This window comes from Salvelinus alpinus, chromosome 31 (genome assembly GCF_045679555.1).
Source record: "Salvelinus alpinus chromosome 31, SLU_Salpinus.1, whole genome shotgun sequence".
NCBI classification, from domain to species: domain Eukaryota; kingdom Metazoa; phylum Chordata; class Actinopteri; order Salmoniformes; family Salmonidae; genus Salvelinus; species Salvelinus alpinus.
The window spans coordinates 516,222-538,288 of NC_092116.1; the positions used below are offsets into that span (position 1 = coordinate 516,222).

At 42.4% G+C, this 22,067-nt stretch overlaps 1 protein-coding gene across 1 annotated transcript in view; it reads left to right on the forward strand.

The window, feature by feature from the left end:
• Window positions 1–18,814, forward strand: part of LOC139561875 (collagen alpha-1(XXV) chain-like) — a 136,609-nt gene extending 117,795 nt beyond the window's left edge. Inside the window, exons 26-34 of the mRNA XM_071379247.1 lie at window positions 4,055–4,090; window positions 4,253–4,306; window positions 4,387–4,440; window positions 4,598–4,624; window positions 5,056–5,109; window positions 10,576–10,662; window positions 10,985–11,062; window positions 13,259–13,297; window positions 14,526–18,814. Of these exons, the coding sequence (XP_071235348.1) occupies window positions 4,055–4,090; window positions 4,253–4,306; window positions 4,387–4,440; window positions 4,598–4,624; window positions 5,056–5,109; window positions 10,576–10,662; window positions 10,985–11,062; window positions 13,259–13,297; window positions 14,526–14,528 (432 nt within the window). The 3' untranslated portion in view covers window positions 14,529–18,814. The remainder of the gene's footprint in view (window positions 1–4,054; window positions 4,091–4,252; window positions 4,307–4,386; window positions 4,441–4,597; window positions 4,625–5,055; window positions 5,110–10,575; window positions 10,663–10,984; window positions 11,063–13,258; window positions 13,298–14,525) is intronic.
• The last annotated feature ends 3,253 nt before the right edge of the window (window positions 18,815–22,067 follow it).

Below are 22,067 nucleotides of genomic sequence, written 5' to 3' on the forward strand. Positions count from 1 at the left end.
CACGCTGCGTTTTGGTCTTCACCTTCTTCCGACGACAGCCGTTACAGAATCACCCACCAACCAAGGACCAAGCAGCGTGGTATCGAGCAGCAGCGTTATCTGGACTCATGGACATGGGAGGAGATTTTGGATGGTAAGGGACCCTGGGCACAGGCTGGGGAATATCGCCCCCCCAAGGAAGAACTGGAGGCAGCTAAAGTTGAGCGGCGGCGATATGAGGAGTTAGCACGGCAGCGCGACAGGCACGAGAGGCAGCCCCCCCAAAAATGTTTGGGGGCCACACGGGGAGATTGGCGGAGTCAGGCGATAGACCTGAGCCAACTCCTCGTGCTTACCGGAAGAAGCGCAGTACTGGTCAGGCACCGTGTTATGCGGTCAAGCGCACGGTGTCGCCAGTACGCGCTCATAGCCCGGAGCGCTATAGGCCAGCCCCCCGCAAGTGCCATGCGAGAGTGGGCATCCAGCCAGGACGTGTTGTGCCGGCTCAGCGTGTCTGGTCTCCGGTACGCCGTTTTGGCCCAGGGTATCCTGCGCCGGCTCTGCGTGCTGTGTCTCCCCGGGGCGCTGGGAGGGTGCAGTGCGTCCTATGCCTGCGCTCCGCCCGTGCCGGGCGAATGTGGGCATTGAGCCTAAGGGAGAGGTGCGAGTAGTATGCACCAGATCTCCAGTGCTCCCCCACAGCCCGGTTCAACCTGTGCCTGCACTCTGGAGGGTCTGGGCTAAAGTGATCATCCAGCCTGGAGGAGTGGTGCCAAGGCTGCGCACCAGAGCTCCAGTGCTCCCCCACAGCCCGGTCCATCCAGTGCCTCCTCCACACACCAGGCCTCCTGTAGGTCTCCCCAGCCTGGTGGGTCCTGTGGCAGCCCCACGCACCAGGCTGTCTCTCCGTCTCCTCCCTCCAGGTTCTCCCGCCTGTCCGGCGCTGCCAGAGTCTCCCGCCTGTCCGGCGCTGCCAGAGTCTCCCGCCTGTCCGGCGCTGCCAGAGTCTCCCGCCTGTCCGGCGCTGCCAGAGTCTCCCGCCTGTCCGGCGCTGCCAGAGTCTCCCGCCTGTCCGGCGCTGCCAGAGTCTCCCGCCTGTCCGGCGCTGCCAGAGTCTCCCGCCTGTCCGGCGCTGCCAGAGTCTCCCGCCTGTCCGGCGCTGCCAGAGTCTCCCGCCTGTCCGGCGCTGCCAGAGTCTCCCGCCTGTCCGGCGCTGCCAGAGTCTCCCGCCTGTCCGGCGCTGCCAGAGTCGCCCGCCTGTCCGGCGCTGCCAGAGTCGCCCGCCTGTCCGGCGCTGCCAGAGCCGCCCGCCTGTCCGGCGCTGCCAGAGCCGCCCGCCTGTCCGGCGCTGCCAGAGCCGCCCGCCTGTCCGGCGCTGCCAGAGCCGCCCGCCTGTCCGGCGCTGCCAGATCCGCCCGTCAGTCCGGCGCTGCCAGAGCCGCCCGTCAGTCCGGAGCTGCCAGAGCCGCCCGTCAGTCCGGCGCTGCCAGAGCCGCCCGTCAGTCCCGGGGTTGCCAGAGCCGCCCGTCAGTCCTGAGGCGCCCCTCAGTCCAGAGGCGCCCCTCAGTCCAGTGGTGCCCTCTACGAGGGTCTTCAGTCCGGGGCCCGCTGCGAGGGTCCACCTAAGTGGGCCAAGACTGAGGTGGAGCGGGGTCCACGTCCCGCACCCGAGCCGCCGCCGTAAGGAAGGCCCACCCGGACCCTCCCCTTTAGAGTCAGGTTTTGCGGCCGGAGTCCGCACCTTTGGGGGGGGTACTGTCACGCCCTGGCTATAGAGAGGTTTTTTATTCTCTATTTTGGTTAGGCCAGGGTGTGACTAGGGTGGGCAGTCTATGTTCTTTTTTCTATGTTGTTGGTTTTCTATGTGTTTGGCCTGGTGTGGTTCCCAATCAGAGGCAGCTGTCTATCGTTGTCTCTGATTGGGAACCATACTTAGGTAGCCTGTTTTCCCATTTTGTGTTGTGGGTGCTTAATTTCTGTTTAGTGTGTGTTGCACCTGACGGAGCCGTTTGGGTTGTCTATTTGTTGTTTTTGCTTTTTAGTGTTCAGTTCGATTAAACATGACGAACACTTACCACGCTGCGTTTTGGTCTTCACCTTCTTCCGACGACAGCCGTTACAGAGAGTAGCGTAATGTAAACAGGCGCACTTTATTAAAGTTCCAAAACGAGAGCACAACATAAATAAAATGCGCTCAAAAACACAGAACTTAACAAAAGTAAAGCGCGTAAAAAGACACCACAGCAACATGATACAATTACACACAAAACATGATGGGAAACAGAGGGTTAAATACAAGTAGCTTAATTGGGGAAATGAAAACCAGGTGTGTATGGAAACAAGACAAGACAAATGGATATATGAAAAATGGAGCGGCGATGGCTAGAAAGCTGGTGATGTCGATCGCTGAATGCCGCCCGAACAAGGAGAGGGGCCGACTTCGGCGGAAGTCGTGACAATTTCAGCTTTTATTTTTTTCATCACATTCCCAGTGGGTCAGAAGTTTACTTACACTCAATTAGTATTTGGTAGCATTGCCTTTAAATTGTTTAACTTGGGTCAAACGTTTTGGGTAGCCTTCCACAAGCTTCCCACAATAAGTTGGGTGAATTTTGGCCCGTTCCTCCTGACAGAGTTGGTGTAACTGAGTCAGGTTTGTAGGCCTCCTTGCTCGCACACGCTTTTTCAGTTCTGCCGACAAATTTTCTATGGGATTGAGGTCAGGGCTTTGTGATGGCCACTCCAATATCTTGACTTTGTTGTCCTTAAGCCATTTTGCCACATTTTGCTTGGGGTCATTGTCCATTTGGAAGACCCATTTGCGACCAAGCTTTAACTTCCTGACTGATGTCTTGAGATGTTACTTCAATATATCCACATCATTTTCTACCTCATGATGCCATCTATTTTGTGAAGTTCACCAGTCCCTCCTGCAGCAAAGCACCCCCACAACATGATGCTGCCACCCCCGTGCTTCACTTTTGGGATGGTGTTCTTTGGCTTGCAAGCATCCCCTTTTTTCCTCCAAACATAAACGATGGTCATTATGGTCAAACAGTTCTATTTGTGTTTCATCAGACCAGAGGACATTTCTCCAAAAGGTACGATCTTTGTCCCCATGTGCAGTTGCAAACCGTAGTCTGGCTTTTTTTATGGCAGTTTTGGAGCAGTGGCTTCTTCCTTGCTGAGCAGCCTTTCAGGTTATGTCGATATAGGATATAGATAGTTTTTTACCGGTTTCCTCCAGCATCTTCACAAGGTCCTTTGTTGTTGTTCTGGGAATGATTTGCACTTTTCGCACTAAAGTACATTCATCTCTAGGAGCGGTATGACGGCCGCATGGTCCCATGGTGTTTATACTTGCGTACTATTGTTTGTACAGATGAATGTGGTACCTTCAGGCGTTTGGGGGAAAAAATTCTGAGGTCTTGGCTGATTTCTTTGGATTTTCCCATGATGTCAAGCAAAGAGGCACTGAGTTTGAAGGTAGGCCTTGAAATACATCCACAGGTACATCTCCAATTGACTCAAATGATGTCTATCATTCGAGTCAATTAACCTTTTAGAAGCTTCTAAAGCCATGACATAATTTTCTTGAATTTTCCAAGATGTTTAAAGGCACAGTCAACTTAGCTTCTCACCCACTGGAATTGTGATACAGTGAATTATAAGTGAAATAATCTGTCTGTAAACAATTGTTTGAAAAATGACTTGTGTCATGCACAAAGTAGATGTCCTAACCGACTTGCCAAAACTATAGTTTGTTAACAAGAAATTTGTGGAGTGGTTGAAAAACAAGTTTTTAATGACTCCAACCTAAGTGTATGTAAACGTCTGACTTCAACTGTATGTGTGCATGTACAGATTTTTTGTGGTTTTAGTATCTGGTTTTAGTCGTTTAAGTTTACACTGAAAACGAGTGGTGACCCGCCACTGCTAAATTAATATAGGGTAAACACTGTTTTGTTTTCCCCCCTGTCCCAATAACAACCTTAAACAATAAGTGTTCTTTTCACTGTTCATCTTGTATTAATTCCGCCTTGTTCATGTCACTCATACATCCATAACGGCAAAGGGAGCCTCCGGCTTGGACAGCAAGCCTGGAATTAGGGTGAGTTTCATGACGACCCCCTCCCCCCCACACACACTTTTCCATGAGGAAAGGTTAGGGTGGACCATGTCAACATTATGGTACAGTATATGGGAATGTAGTCTGACCAAAGTGTTTTCTTACCTGAGGGTATTGCTTACGATTGTGTCCACCTCTCCACAGGGTATGGACGGGCCTGTTGGTCCCTCCGGTCCAGCCGGGCCAAAGGGGGACAGAGTAAGTGTGTGATAAATGATATGATATAAGAAAGGTTGCCTGTGTTGTGAAACTGTGATGCCTATTTGTGCTTGTGTCAGGGTGAGAGAGGAGCTGCAGGTGAACTCGGGCCAAGGGGACCTTATGGACTTCCTGTAAGTGTGCTCTGATAAAAACAAAACCCCAGCCAACACACAAAACAGTTCTAATAACAAACACAATCTTATATCAGTCTTACAAGTTCGTAACTAGCTTAAAACATGTAGTACAGTATCTAAAAAGGCTCTTAGGTTATCCTGTGTTTACTTTCAGGGAGCGGCTGGAACACCTGGCCTTGATGTGAGTGAGGCAGTTCTGTCTGTCCCTGTCAGACCTGTGATATCTGTATCCTATATTGCATGCTGTTATTTCTTAATGTGTTCTTGAAGAGGAGTCATTTCATTTCATCGTGAATGTACACTCTGTATCAAAGTACATTCTGCAAATATACTGGATGTATAAGGCTGTCAAAATGACAGCACTAGTCTGTCTTTCTCACTGAGTACCTTCATTTCCTCCATAATGCACATTCCCTTGTGTTCTTTTTGTATCTCTTTTATTGTCTCTCTCTCTTCCTCCTACTCTCTGTTCATCTTCTCGCCTTTCTAGGGTTGTAACATTGTCAGAGAGAGAAGTGACCCTCCTTGGATGTTCTATCTACACTGTTCCTAGATCAGGCTTATCAGATTCACTCCCCAGGGCACCAGTACTGAACTAGTTGTATTTTGCAGGGGTTGCCAGGCTTAAGGGGAGAGAAAGGCGACCCGGGGGAAAGAGGAGAAAAGGTAGATCTAGATATGCTACCTTGGGGAATGAATGACACCCCCATAATTTTACGTAGAAGAACTGGTGTCAATGGACAATGAAGGAAAGGAACTAAGCCTTTTCTTTACAAAGTGGATTCACCAATGAGTATCTTTTGAAAATTGAATATCACTTTAATTGAGCGGAGTGGACATATGACAGTTGTTATGACAATGTGGAAGGAGTGGTATGGTATTTGACATAGCTGTAGTGAAATTCATTGGGTTATTGATGACATAATTCAATGGGTCTCGGGATGCTTTCATAGTGCTAATGTGCTGTACAAATTGTATGAGCATTTGTATGAGTCATTATGAGGGTCATATGGCAAAGGTGCATAAAGATGTCAGAATTCAGATATGATGTTATTGTTTTACCACTGTCCACTTAGTTTATAAACTATGGCACGCGACATGGTTCAACGCGCCAATAAATAAGCACAATATACTTTTTCGGTTTCTCAAATTGCCGGCATCTTGGAGCTCAAATTTGATTCATGTATACTTAGCTAATGACGACACACAAAAAAAGAGTAAAGGAGAGCAATGTACAATACAGAGATGAGGCATAAGTGCACAGGTCCATCTTTATGCACCTCCACTATTAGATTAAAGTCAAATTAAAGGGGCATTTCAATTTTGAGCTTCATATTTATCATCTCCAGCACCACCCCAACATCAACATACTGCATTTGAAAATGGCACGTTTCTATGTTTTGTTTGAAAAAAGAGGGAAGATAAGTGTTTCCAATGACATCATCGGTGTGCATCATGTGATTTGAATCAATTATGAGTAGGCATTGTCTACTAATTGCCTACTAATTGTCTACTAATTGGTTGATGATGTCATTGGAAACAACTATCTTCCTCTGTCTTTTTGACTACAAAATGTAGAAATTCATTATTTTCACATTTGTTGATGTTGGGGGGATTCTGGAGAATGAATATGAAGTTAAAAAATTCTGACATTTCCCTTTAACTCTAAATTCCATTCTCAATTCTCTCAGATGTCAACTATTGTTATTCACCATTGAATAATTTGTCATTTCATTTATCAAAATCATTTCAATCAAATCACATTTTGAAGCCTCCAAAGATTAAAATAATGGGTCTTTACTTTTTCTGTAAACACTTACATTCACGTAATAAGAAGCTGAACATGATAGCAAATTAGACTAAAAGTGAATTGAGAGGCCGTCCATTGACAACAGGCAGTTGTAAATCATCTTTCTATTGGTTTTCTGCAGTTTCCATGCATGAGCATAACCCTTCTAACATCCCATGTTGTGTTCTTTGGCCTGTTGTTGACCCTGCTTGTAGACCTGGTCTTTTTAAATAGCCTGTATCATTGACCGTCTGTGTCAGTATACTGCTTTAGTGTCCCAATGAAACTGTATTACTTATTTTGCCTGGAGGGAAAACTCCAGTCCTGCTTGGTGTCACACTTTTTCTAAACTGAAGACCATGATTAGTTAATTATTGGAGTCAGGTGTGTTAGCTGGGGCTGGGGTAAACGTGTAACACCAATCAGGCCCCCAAGGACTGGAGTTTCCCATCCCTGGCCTACAATCCTAGCCTAATGCGACCTATATTTTTTCACTTCAATGCTGTCACACATTCTCTGGCAAATATGAATGACTTAATTTCAATTTTCCATGTTCATTAAGCTTCTTCAGACCTAATGCATTCTGAAACCATATATATTACGGTTTAATATAGTCTACGTCTTTTGGCAACATGGGTACCTCCATGATTCATGGTTGAGGCTTTTTCCATTGTAAATCAATTCAGAACAATTTTATTCAATACATAAATACTTCCTGAAAATACTTCTGATCAACAAATTGAATGTCAATGTACTTTCTGAATAGACTCAGTGGGAATTAAACAGACCTCAACCCTGATTATTTAATTTTGCATTGGACTGTGAAAAGGGATAGAGTATTTGCTATTTCTAGTTGGTGGAATGGGGTGTGTTCTGTGCATCTGAAGGTGTTTTCCCTGCTACTCTTTCTCTTCCCTTGTGCCTTCTACTGTACGTCCCAAGTGACCAGCTCTTTCCTCTCCTCTGCTCCTTCCCGCCGTTCCCCCTCCTCCTATTCTGGGGAATATTCTGGACTTCCAAATTCCTGGTCCCTAGTTCTGGTACCTCTCCTATCTAACATTGACTACAGTATGTCTTCCCTCCCTCCCTATGTAAGCAATAGCTTCACTTTTAATATATCCCCCTTAATTTGCAGTGTCTTAATGTTCTGAGATGACAATTGTGACCACTGTGGACCATTGTGCAACTGTGGTCCTTGTGTCGATTAATCTATTCAGGGCTTATTTAAACCGTGCAATAGGAACCTGTCCAAATGAGAGCTCCATGAAACATTTGAAGAAATACAGTGAGCTACAAAAGTATTGGGACAGTGACCCATTTTAGATTGTTTTGGCTCTGTACTCCAGCACTTTGGATATGAAATGATACAATGACTATGAGGTTAAAGTGCAGACTGTCAGATTTAATTTGAGGGTATTTTTTCATCCATATCAGGGGAACTGTTTAGAAATTACAGCACTTTTTGTACATAGTCCCTTCATTTTAGGGGACCGAAAGCATTGGGACAAATTCACTTCTATGTGTATTAATGTAGTCAAAAGTTTTGTATTTTGGATTTACAGTGCCTTGCGAAAGTATTCACCCCCCTTGGCATTTTTCCTATTTTGTTGCTGTCACGAACATCGTCTAGGAAATGACCGGACCAAGGTGCAACGTGGTGAGCGTACATTTCTTTTATTAAGAATGTCGCCAACAAAAACAAGAAACAACAGAAACGACCATGAAGCTGACTACGGCTATACAGGCCACTAACACAGACAACTACCCACAACTAAGGTGGAAAAACAGGCTGCCCAAGTATGATTCCCAATCAGAGACAACGATAGACAGCTGTCCCTGATTAATTAAGAACCATACCTGGCTAAAACATAGAAACAGAAAACATAGAAATAAAGAAACTAGAATGCCCACCCTAGTCACACCCTGGCCTAACCAAAATAGAGAATAAACGCTCTCTATGGCCAGGGCGTGACAGTTGCCTTACAACCTGGAATTAAAATAGATTTTGGGGGGGTTTATATCATTTGATTTACACAACATGCCTACCACTTTGAAGATGCAAAATAGGTTTTATTGTGAAACAAACAAGAAATAAGACAAAAAAACAGAATTTGAGCGTGCATAATTATTCACCCCCCCCAAGTCAATACTTTGTAGAGCAACCTTTTACAGCAATTTCAGATGCAAGTCTCTTGGAATATGTCTCTATAAGCTTGGCACATCTAGTCACTGGGATTTTTGCCCATTTTTCAAGGCAAAACTGCTCCAGCTACTTCAAGTTGTATGGGTTCCTGCTGGTGTACAGCAATCTTTGACTAGGCCATTCCAAGACATTTAAATGTTTCCCCTTAAACCACTCGAGTGTTGCTTTTGCAGTATGCTTAGGGTCATTGTTCTTCTGGAAGGTGAACCTCCATCCCAGTCTCAAATCTCTGGAAGACTGAAACAGGTTTCCTTCAAGAATTTCCCTGTATTTAGCGCCATCCATCATTCCTTAAATTCTGACCAGTTTCCCTGTCCCTGCCGATGAAAAACATCCCCACACCATGATGTTGTTGTTCTCGGGGTGATGAGAGGTGTTGGGTTTGCGCCAGACATAGCATTTTCCTTGATGGCCAAAAAGCTCAATTTTTGTTGTCTCATCTGACCAGATTACCTTCTTCCATATGTTTGGGGAGTCTCCCACACGCCTTTTGGCGAACACCAAACGTGTTTGCTTATTTTTTTCTTTAAGCAATGGCTTTTTTCTGACCACTCTTCCGTAAAGCCCATCTCTGTGGCATGTACGGCTTAAAGTGATCCTATGGACAGCTACTCCAATCTCCGCTGTGGAGCTTTGCAGCTCCTTCAGGGTTATCTTTGGTCTCTTTGTTGCCTTTCTGATTAATGCCCTCCTTGCCTGGTCTGTGAGTTTTGGTGGGCGGCCCTCTCTTGGCAGGTTTGTTGTGGTGCCATATTATTTCCATTTTTTAATAATGGATTTAATGGTGCTCCATGTGATGTTCAACGTTTCTGATATTTTTTTATAACCCAACCCTGATCTATACTTCTCCACAACTCTGTCCCTGACCTGTTTGGAGAGCTCCTTGGTCTTCATGGTGCCGCTTGCTTGGTGGTTCCCCTTGTTTAGTGGTGTTGCAGACTCTGGGGCATTTCAGAACAGGTGTACATATACTGAGATCATGTGACAGATCATGTGACACTTATATTGCACACAGGTGGAAATTATTTAACTAATTATGTGACTTCTGACGTTTTTGAAACAAGTAATTTTTTTCATTTCACTTCACCAATTTGGACTATTTTGTGTATGTCCATCACATGAAATCCAAATAAAAATCCATTTAAATTACCGGTTGTAATGCAACAAAATAGGAAAAACGCCAAGGGGGTGAATACTTTTGCAAGGCACTGTATGCATCGGTAACTCATCATTATTCATGATTCATTCAGAATTATCCATAATCATTGTAGCATCCACATGAATGAAGAAGTGTTTAGAAACATATTCTATTCTCATTTACAATAAAAGTGACTTCAAAATGACACAATACATCATTTACCATTCATTTCTATTGGGCACAAAATAATTTGAAACAAAACCAAAACTAACAGCAAATACATCCAACAAGTTTGTAGAGTCACAAGCTTGATTGTGTGCTAGGAATATGGGATCAAATACTATATGTTTGACTACTTTAATACACAGAGCCAAAACAGTAACATATGTGTCACTGTCCCAATACTTTTGTAGCTCACTGTAAATTAATATTTTGTCCCTTCCTTTTGTAGTACTTTATTATATGGTATAGAAATTACCAGGTATAATGACAATTGACATGGTTAAATTGTACTGACACAATAATAATCTAATAATATATTAGGTTTATTAGGTTAGGTTTATTTGGAATTTATCAAATCAAGCACCGCTAGGCACTATTTGGAACTAGGTATTTCTAAGTTCCAGAAAGTACCAAATGTTACCACATAAATAGGTAAATACCAGTGGAAACAGTAACGTAGAATAAAGTGTCAACGAAATGTTTAATCTTTAAGGAGGTCTATCCTTAAATGATGCTTAAAAGGGCCTTGCTCTACCCAGGGTATGACATTTCGTAAAAGATGCAGTTTAGCCAACAATGTACTTTGTGAAATTCTGCAAACGATGATATATAGTTCAGGTTTCATCTTCTAATTTGATTAGTTATATGAGATTTCCAAATTGTGAATCAAATGAAAAAAATAAAATACACAAATGGTCATTCTCGTTGGACTCAGAGAATATTCATCCTTCATCTCTGAGCAGAAAAATGATTGACCTGACTAAATCATTGTATCCACAGGGGGAGAAGGGAAAGAAGGGGAAAAAGGGGCCTAAGGGGGAGAAAGGAGAACAGGGTGCCCCTGGATTAGATGCACCCTGCCCATTGGTATGTCCAAGCTAAGAGTGACGTAAGACAGTTGGCCCCCAAAAAGGAGGAGCCGCCCTGGCTAACTTGGCACCCACCAGCCATGAAAAAGCCCAGAAAAAGCTTAAAATCACAGAAAATGATTCTGTCCCTCATGAAGTCCTATTGGCAAGTGCTATGACCTGGGCAAAGGACCAGATATTCCACTGAGTACATTATTAGTGTCTGTAGGTCACAGGGTGGCTCCTTCTTCCCCTCAATCGTATCCCCTTAGCGGGGGGATGCATGAGGTGCTCCGTCCACATCTCTCCCAGTAACACTCCCAGGTCATCTTTATGAACAGGGGTTCCGGGGCTTTAAGGGTGAAAAGGGAGAACCGGGGCAACCTGGTCTGGATGGGCTGGATGCCCCGTGCCAATTGGTACAGTATTCCTCTTTTCCTTTACCTCTCCCGTGCATGCTACTGACCTTTGCCACTGACAAATGGCCAATGAGAAGCCACCGTTTTGCTTTCCTTACCCATGCATGGCTTTAGCATGAGGATTGGACCCACCCAGCCATCCATACCCCCACCAACTCCCACTCCAAAATACAACCAGCTCACATGCTAAATCACCTCCAGGTTTTTCAGACATTTATTATCTATTTTAGTTCCTTAAAGGCTACCAAAACACACTTCTTCCTGACTAACTGTCTGACTGCAAGCAGCCCTTCTTAGCTACATATTTATCAGATACAGACCTACTGTAATCTGCAATTGAATGCCACTGTACGTAAATGTAAAGCACACAAGCAGTGGATCTGTTGATATTATCCCTTGATATTCTCTAACTGAATCCCCCTCCCCTACTTTCTCAATAAGTGTACAGGGACGCTTTCCTATAAAAAAAACACCATTCCTTAAATGGACTTCCCTTCCAAATTCCTTTAACATCCCTAGTTCCTAAACAGACTCTAACCATGGCAAGCTATAATCAAAGTTCCTTCTGTTCTCTTCTTTATTGATGCGTTTCCATGCAATGGCAACATGGACTTTACCTCTCCTACCTTTAACCCCCCTTACCCCTTCTGTATTTGTACCAATTGGGCACACCATGACCAAGGAGAGAAGATGTGAAATCAGTTAGTGCCCCAGACCTTTCCAATGCCAACTCAAATTTGTAATTCTTGTTTGGTTTCGGGGAGAAGTGTTGTTAACTTGTGTGATTTCTGAGATGTCGTTAACGGATGTTGTGTAATGCATAGAACTGATGATTGCTTTTGTGCCAAGGGTCCTTTTTGAGTGAGTATATTAAGCTAGTTTAGATGTATGTTATTGTATAGTGGTATGCATCCACATATTATTCTTATCACAGAACAAATGACACTTCATGAGTACTAATATGTTTGCTCTATGTTTACAATTTCACATATCTTTAGGAGTATAGACCGTACGCTATGGCACATGGATTAATCATAACTTTGGATACTTTGATAAAATGTACTAAATAGGGCCTCCCGGGTGGCGCAGTGGTCTAAGGGCACTGCATCACAGTGCTAGCTGCGCCACCAGAGTCTCTGGGTTCGCGCCCAGGCTCTATCGCAGCCGGCCGCGACCGGGAGGTCCGTGGGGCGACGCACAATTGGGCATAGCGGCGTCCGGGTTAGGGAGGGTTTGGCCGGTAGGGATATCCTTGTCTCATCGCGCTCCAGCGACTCCTGTGGCGGGCCGGGCGCAGTGCGCGCTAACCGAGGGGGCCAGGTGCACGGTGTTGCCTCCGACACATTGGTGCGGCTGGCTTCCGGGTTGGAGGCGCGCTGTGTTAAGAAGCAGTGCGGCTTGGTTGGGTTGTGCTTCGGAGGACGCATGGCTTTCGACCTTCGTCTCTCCCGAGCCCGTACGGGAGTTGTAGCGATGAGACAAGATAGTAATTACTAGCGATTGGATACCACGAAAATTGGGGAGAAAAGGGGATAAAATTAAAAATTAAAATTAAAAAATTAAAAAAGGTACTAAATATAAACCTAAGGGAGGACCATATATCATTGCATGATGAGAAAAATGTCACTGCATGATTGAGAATTCATTGAAATGTGTTAAAATATTATCAAATGTGAGCATGCCATTACATTTTCCCATTACATTTTGTTTGAAGACAAGACAATTAAACATGAAACATCTAAATTACACAAGTAATGTAATAAAACATAAGTGATATGTTAAATTTATGTACCATTCTCAACAACAAAAAACGTAATATTATCATGTCTGTCAATGTCTGTGAAGTAGTGTACTGTATTTCCTCTCTCCCTTGAATGCCCTGTATCTGTCAATCAAATATCTTCCATCGCTTGGTTATATGTCTTATGCCGATTGCATTCCATCACAGATATGATCATATTTTTGGGAAGCCAGTCTTGAAATAACAACACTGTTTTTGTACATGGGGCTTGTGCTGGAGATATGTCGGTACACTTCTTCACAGACCTTGTACCACATAATCTGAGACTTAGAGTCACAACATCAAACGAACATTTGTGAACTAATATCAGTTCTGAGCAAAAAAAGCATGTTTGTTTCTGTCACCATTTTGTGACACTAACTAGTCATTTCTTCCCTTTCTTCTCCCCTTACTAGGGCCCAGACGGACTACCAATGCCTGGTTGTTGGCAAAAGGTAAGCATTATCTCAGTAATGTAAGCTTTTTAAAATCACAGTACACACACACACACACACAGTGTGTACTGTATTTGAGCTTCACTCAGCCTTGGCCATATGCATGTTTTTTTTTGTCAGTTCACATTAGAGGTCTTCACGGATCCACCTGTACCCGAATACCTTAGACCCAATACGGGACCCAAGCGGGTCCGGATCCAGAATTCTAAATAATGTCACAGGTCTGGTTGGATCTGATATGATATGATTGTCACGGGTCTCGGGTATGTGTAATTTTAACTGACTTGTCCGGAAGGGCCCGTACAGATCTGAACACGACTGCTGCAGTAGAGAGAGAAATGTTATAATTTATGCTCTTGCTTTTCAAGAGAGTGGAGCGTGGCGCGTGTAGCTTGTTGTTGATGTTAACCAATCATAAGTCATCAAGCTATAAGTCAAACAGGCTATAGACATAGAGCCTCCATGTGTGGCAAAAGTTAGGAGATATAAATCAATGGAAGATGGAACTAAAATGACGGAATTAAAAGTTAAAGGAGAAGGATAGGCTACAACGACCAAGAGCCAACAGGTAGGCTGCTACTTAATATGTGAATGGAGTTGTTGTTATTTGTAGGATAAGAAAGTGCATGCATTGCAGCCTCAATTGGCTTAGCTAGCTAACGTTAGGTCGTTTATCTAGCTTCCGCCGGTATGATTCTGTCAAGACATGTACTATGTAATCATATTTGATAATAAATTCCTAGCTATGGCAGCTATTAGTCTACTACAGCGCGAGTCGGCTTGGTTGGTCACTCACTCACGGTACGTCCCCTCCCCCGCCTGCTAGAGCTGCACCTCTCTCTCCCTCCTCTCACACTTTATCAGCTACAGTTAATAAAGTAGCTTAAAAAAATGACTTTTCTGCTGCTTCCCTCACTCGGATTGGATTGTACCAGGTCTGGATCCGACAAGTTCTATACGGAACGGGTCTAGTTGTCCTCGGGTCCGTTTGGAACAGGTCTCTATATTTAAAACATTTATTTATGCACATCGGGTACGGGTGGGAATGGTCCATTTCGGAACAGGTCCAATTCTTTGGACCCATGAAGACCTCTAGTTCACATAAATATTTGAGTGGTGTAAAAAATATATAATGTCAGGCTTAAAAACCCTTACCTAAAAATTATTTCACCCCATGTCTCTCTTACCTCATCTCACTACATTGTTCTCTCTGTTGTTTTTCTTGCAGTGATCAATCTAACCCGAAAAGCATGGTTTGTAAAAAAAAAAAAGAAAAAAAAATGTTGTTGGGGTATTTATAATTATTTTTAATGGATCTATGTGTACCATGAAAAAGAGCAAAGGTCCATCACTCCTAGCTGCTTCTACTCACCTCGCTCTGTGTCACTCTCACATCAGCATCTTGGAGTTCAGATCTTGAACTTGCACACACACAATGATGTTTAGTCCCAGTCCTTGCATGACCAGAGTGCTCGGGCACAGATTGGAACGTCATGGCTAATTCGGATTCAAGGGGAGTAAAGAGGTTGTGACAACAGAGGATGAGGAGAAGGAGGCGTTGGAGGGATCTGAACTGGCTCTTAACAGCTCTAGCTCTCGCGTTCACCATCCATTAATGCCATACTACTAGCTTAAAAGACTCCATCCCAACAAAACACCCTCCACACCCCCCAAAAAGCATGAGGACTGTCCCAAACTATATTTATATGTATTAATATACATATTTGATTGTTGTGTGGTCGAATTGTATGGCTTCAGCAAAACACTATCTGGCTGTCAATCTTACCTACTCAAAAAAGAAAGCTCAACATTTTTGGTTTTATTTGTTTCTTTTTCTTTTAATGTTCCAAAGGGAGTCACGCCTTGGCTGGTGGCTTGACAAGAATTGTTCCCCAGGAAGTAAAGTTGGGTTGATTTTCTTTATTGTGGTGAGATCTGCAATGGGTCAATAGATGCAGGTCTTCACAGTTGCACTTGTCTTGAGTCCCAGGGCCCATTCCCTTTCAACGGCCACTTGTTATTGGACTCGGAGAAGAGTGTTAGAGCTCAATGCACTGTGCACAGCCAATCGGAAAAGCGCTAGGCTGACAAGGACTTCGGATTGAACAGACCTGTTTGGGATCCCTTGGATTAGGGGAGACAGTGGGCCTCGGCAGAGAGATTACAATCATCTCTCCTGCCAATCAAGGAGTGCCTGCCTGTAACAATGTTACAGTCACAACACTACAAGGTCAACAGGGTCAATGGAATTCTGCCTTTTTTAGTTGAAGTTTGTTCTTCTACTTACTTTAAAAAAATGTTTTATAGCCTTTGGTGCCTCAAGCTTTTGTTCATTCCTTTCCTTTTTAACCTGCTTTGAGTAATTGGAATGGTGTTAATTTGCGGAATGGCAACTTCTTGTCAATTGTTGAAGTATAAAAGCACCTATTTTGTGCACTGTTAGTATGTATTGAACGTTGATATTACTGGGTGTTAATAATATGGCATGTACATTATGTATTCAAATGAACATAAGCTTCTATGTAACAGAAAGGGAATTTCAGTTGGTAGCAAAGATGATTACACAGCATCAGCTTTTACACTGATTTGCAAAAACCAAGTTTTATAATATTATAATAACACTTGTTCATTGCTGGCCATTAAGTGGAAAATACAGTCGGTGAGTTACAATGTGCTTCACTGCAAGTTTATTGTATCTTTACATTTAAATGCAGTGTTTATTTTCAGTAATATGTCTGCAACAATAAGATTTTTGAACATTATGACCTGGTAATTGTATGGTACATTTGCAGGTAAAAATACCTTTCGGAAAAATGAATCATTTTTTACTAGATAATTATTGTTTTTTCCAAATGTCAAACGGCAGTTTGCCTCAACTGGATCATGTCTACACCATATGCAGCATTCTTCCTTTTTTCTCTCTCTCTCTCTATATATATTTTTTTCCAAATGTAAATGGTGTATTACATGGACAGGCTCAATAGGTAACACATTTAATTTCAGTTGAATGGCCCTGCTTCCATTTGTAACCCATAATTGTATTCATTGCCATTTACATCACATTCCATAGCAATTTGGAAAGAAAATTGAGCCTGTTTCTTAATTTCATAATGTCAAGGATGTCCTAATTCTAACAATGCCCTTATGCAGTGATATTTGATGCATAATGCTATTTGGAACAGTTATTGTATGATTGGTAATCAATTCGTACAATATGTGCCGGTTTCCCAGACACAGATTAAGCCTACTCCTGGACTAAAAAGCATTTTCGATGGAGAATCTCCATTGAGCATACTTTTTAGTCCAGGACTAGGCTTAATCTGTGTCCGGCAAACTGACCCTCTAGCCCCATTTATACCTGGATCTAACTTGCGTCCTTTGTCCTGATCTTGTCCACATTCTGATTGTGCCCACATTTTTTAACAGGTGTAGACAATCAAAAGACACATTGTTATCCAATTGTGATCAGATCATCCTGCCAACCTCTGGAGGCGTTGTGTCTGGATATCTTATAAGTGTAGACAGATCTGTACAGAGAGACCATTTAAATTGTAAATGTTCCTCTAAAATCATTGACCGGTGGCACCATTGACTGATTACATCAATATGTGTCTTACAATAAATAAATACATATTATTTTTAAAGAATAACTGTGAAACAATTTTCATAAAGGAAGGGGCCAGGAAATCTGGTCACAATGCAGACACAGTGGACGGATAACAGACACATTTTAATACAATGTGTAGACACATTTCTGGAAATGTGGGCACAATCAGAATGTAGACATGATCAGGACAAAGGACCCATGTTAGCACAATGTATAAACGGGGCTTTTATGTAATACCGGCAGATGTAAACTCTATATAAGTGTTATTTTTGTTGTTTTTGTGACAAGTTTGACCACTCCACCCCAACTGTACAGGGTTATCAGCTATGTCACAAAGTAAATAGTATGCATGTGAACAGTAGGTCATCTGTTACAGTGTGGTGTCATTATGGTGCTATCATCTTGTTAGAAACATCTCTAAAGAGTATTACCTATCCATGACAACCATAAGACAACATGTTTCTTTATCATTTTTCATGTAACAGTTTAAAACATTTTGTGCATATACTTTTTATATTTGTCTCACTATTTTAAGTGTTACATTATTTATTTTTGTATTTTTCTTAAAGAAGGCATTTTGGTTTTTAACAGGCATTCCTTATAAAATAGGGGTAGCTTTTGAAGGTCCTGATAGTGTTTTTTTCAGCTTTTGTCTATCATAGTGGTGCATTGTCATTGAGATGTCACACAAGTACATTAGATGTGAAGGAAGTTTGTTGTCATTATCATCAAATTGATGTATTGGTCAGGTATTTACAATGCTAGTTCACTCCCAATTTTGCAGGCCTTACCTTGGCATGAAATTGTATTCATAAAATAAGAAAGTGTTGATGGGCTTGGCTAAAATGTTGTCTGTCCCTGACAAGCAGCATAAATATGATAATATTGTTCTTTCTCTATTTCTCTCTTTGCATTGAATGTAGTTTGAATGTAGTATGTATAGTGAATTATAAATGTGGAGTTTAATATCTGCTTATTTGACAAAAGTGCAATTTATACTTTGGTTGATATGTGCAGCATCAGAATGCAGATTAATAACAGTTACAGACAATTATTATCAGGACAATATGTTAGTCAATTCCCATGAAAAGTACCACTACACTGGCTTAGAAAAAATACAAATGTTTTGATTGACAAGTTACATTTTTAGTTACAAACTTGTAAATATAGACTTTCTTGTTATCCATATTTTAAGGCTTGATTTGAATTGATTTATTGTAGCCTCAATTGCTGTCCACAAATCATTTGCTCTTAAGTTGTTAGTGGTGTGATAGAAAACATATAATGTGTCTATGATTTGGTCTGTCTTTTATTTAGAACCTTCGTAAGATTTTGTACTACGATGGTGCTGTGTCTTCAGTTAACGTGCAGCTGATTCATCTTTGTTCAATTATATATTATGAAGTTACACACTTACATTTAAAGGCTGGTAGTGGGTGGTCCCCACATAGTTGATACACACTTCTTTAACCCACCAAGTACCAGACACCCACTTTTCAACACCACTTTTTTATTTATTTAGTGGCAAATATACCAGAGCCCTTTTCTCTGACATATATACTGACATTTATTTTAACATCCTCCTTACACTATAGCCTATTTCCCTCAGTGCAGTAATGCAACTTAATAGAAGCTGGAAAAGTAAAGATATAACTTCAATTGAACATAGTGATCTAAGTATTCTAAAACGTAAATGCAATAGCTAAGTCCATCTCACAGCTTTTGAATAACTTACATTTCATTTCTGTTATGTGTTTTTTTTCTATTCTGCATTTGTATCACTCATTTTTTACAAGTTTGCAAATGAATACAATTTGCTATCAGATTATGGATACTTCTGCACACATTATTTCAAAACCATTTCATATGACTGTACTGTTGGAGCCAAATAAATGCAGTCTTTCAAATAATCTTTTACAGTCTTAATTTACAGTCCTTTTAATGCAACCGCTGTGTCAGATTTCAAAAAAACTTCACGGAAAAAGCACTAATAATCTGAGTACAGCGCTCAGACCACAAATCAAGCCATACAGATATCCGCCATGTTGTGGAGTCAACAGAAGTCAGAAATAGCATTATAAATATTCACTTTCTGATCTTCATCAGAATGCACTCCCAGGAATCCCAGTTCCACAATAAATGTTTGATTTGTTCGATAAAGTCCATAATTTATGTCCAAATACCTCCTTTTTGTTTGCGCGTTTAGTACACAATCCAAACTCACGACGCACGGGCAAGTCCAGGCGAAAGTTCAGACGAAAAGTCATATTACAGTTCGTAGAAACATGTCAAACGAAGTATAGAATCAATCTTTAGGATGTTTTTATCATAAATCTTCAATAATGTTTCAACCGGAGAATTCCTTTGTCTGTAGAAAAGCAATGGAACAGAGCTAACTCTCACGTGAGCGCGCGTGATCAGCTCATGCCACTCTGACAGAGCCCTGACTCATTCAGCTCTCATTAGACCCCACTTCACAGTAGAATCCTCAAACAAGGTTCTAAAGACTGTTGACATCTAGTGGAAGCCTTAGGAAGTGCAATATGACCCCATAGACACTGTATATTGGATAGGCAAACCTACAAAACTCAGATTTTCCAATTCCTGGTTGGATTGTTTCTCAGGTTTTTGCCTGCCATATGAGTTATGTTATACTCACAGACATCATTCAAACAGTTTTAGAAACTTCAGAGTGTTTTCTATCGAAATATACTAATAACATAAATATATTAGCAACTGGGCCTGAGTAGGAGGCAGTTTACTCTGGGCACCTTATTCATCCAAGCTACTCAATACTGCCCCCAGCCATAAGAAGTTAAATCCTTCCTCTACTTCTGCTTGTCAAATGCGTAAACAGTTTATTCAGTATGGAACTTACGTTACAGAAGTTTTTCTAAATGCACTACCATGTGTTTTTCAAACTTTCCCAAACAACTGCCGTTTTGACACCTTTCGCAACATTTTACAGAAAAAAATGTCTGCTACATAAAATCTTCCCCTACTTGTCTGCTTTTCAAGTACGAAGTCGGATTTCAAATCGGGGCTACCAATCTGTAACTAGAGCTATTTTTGTAACCCATCGCCTGTCTTTCAGGCTTCGGTAAAACATGTCAGAAGTTAGCAGATTTATTCATTCCAAACAACGAAAAGGGACCAAATGATTAGGGTGAGGCACATGTGCTACTAACAGCTAACACAACATACACTTAGTATTATTTTCTTAGCTACAGTATACATATCTCCCTGGCATATTACATAATTTATGCAGCAGCATACAAGACATTTTTGGACTCACCTTGTTGTGCTGTGCTCACTTAAACAGGAAGGTGGTGCGGCGATCCTTCGTGGGCAAACTTTGTCATCAAAGTCTGGCACTCTGGATTTATAGTGCTTTCAAGACAACTGGGAAGTCCGAAAAACAAGGTTGAATCATGATGATGTCAGTGATCTTCAGGTCGGCGCTCTAGAAAGAGGCCCGAGTTCCCGAATTGCAATTCCGAGTTGGATAACCGTTCAAAACGTATTCTCCCAGTCGGAGCTCTTTTTTTCCAGAGTGCCCAATTGTCTTGAACTCACTGAAGTCTGAGATTTTCCAGTTCCGAGTTTCCAGTTGTCTTGAGCGCGGCAGAACGGATACTTGAATGACAGCATGGCCAATGTCGTAAGTTTTCCTTTTAAGCTTAGAAAAGAGACCCTTAAACCCAGACTTGGACCAAACACCCAACACCCACTCACTAGCAGGCTAGTGATTGCTTTGCAATGCTTGTAGTTAGTCACTGTTTCCTTCCAAACTGTTCCTTCCACTGTTGAATTTGCGATTTCCAACTTGTTGGGTAATGTTTATGTCCAATGACCGATGAGCACCGATACATTTTATCTATAATTTCTCTTCATATGACAAGGATTGAAAACGATTTTCCAGTAGATTGTCGACTTGACTCATGATGATGACTGCTAGTGTAACAGTTTAACTTTCGTCCGTCCCCGAACCAGGGACCCTCTGCACAGATCAACAACAGTCACCCACGAACCATCGTTACCCATCGCGCCACAAAAGCCGCGGCCCTTGCAGAGCAAGGGGAACAACTACTTCAGGTCTCAGAGCGAGTGACGTCACCGATTGAAACGCTATTAGCTCGCAACACCGCTAACTAGCTAGCCATTTCACATCGGTTACACTCACCCCCCTTTTCCGCAGCAACCAGTGATCCGGGTCAACAGCATCAATGTAACAGTATAGCTTTCGTCCGTCCCCTCGCCGTGCTCGAACCAGGGACCCTCTGCACACATCAACAACAGTCACCCACGAAGCATCGTTACCCATCGCGCCACAAAAGCCACGGCCCTTGCAGAACAAGGGGAACAACTACTTCAGGTCTCAGAGCGAGTGACGTCTCCGATTGAAAAGCTATTAGCGCGCACCACCTCTAACTAGCTAGCCATTTCACATCGGTTACACTGGCTTGCTAGCTAAGATTTTGAAAGTATGATGTTGACACGATCAGTCCAATCAAAGCTAGGGTAGATATAATGTGATTTGATGTTGTTTTATCTGTGGCCAATGACCTTGAACCTTCTTGGATGGGCCCTTCTAATGTAACTCTATGGCAGCACCCAAGGGTCTTGAATTTGCGAACTCTACCCGTAGATTTTGCGGCGACGTAGTGTCCCCATGAGTGACAGAACACTGAGCCAATCATGGCGCAACTAGAGAACATTACCAACCCCTACGCTGCGTATTTTCCGCTGGCTGCCCCACCACAGACAGCACTGAGCTAGGCTGAAACACCTGCATTTTGGAGCTGCCTTACTCAAGAAAGCAAAATAGAGACCAAGTTTTTATGTGGCTTTATTTTTTTATATATATATTTTTTTAAATTGCAAACTGATATGTGTCACGTATTAATGACAAAATAACATGCAAAACAGCTAAACAGGTGGGGCTCTGCCCGGAATAACGGGTTGCCACTGCACATAATACAACACAGAAAAATCTTTGATAAACAATGTTAATCTTACCAACGATGGCCTTCAGTGTTCTTATATCGATGGCATCCTTGGCAACAGGTCAAAAGAGGTAAGTAGAATGGGTAAGTATATGAATATGAACATACTGTACATTTGCATTCAAACACACATACTCATTAGCTAGAATGACAAAAC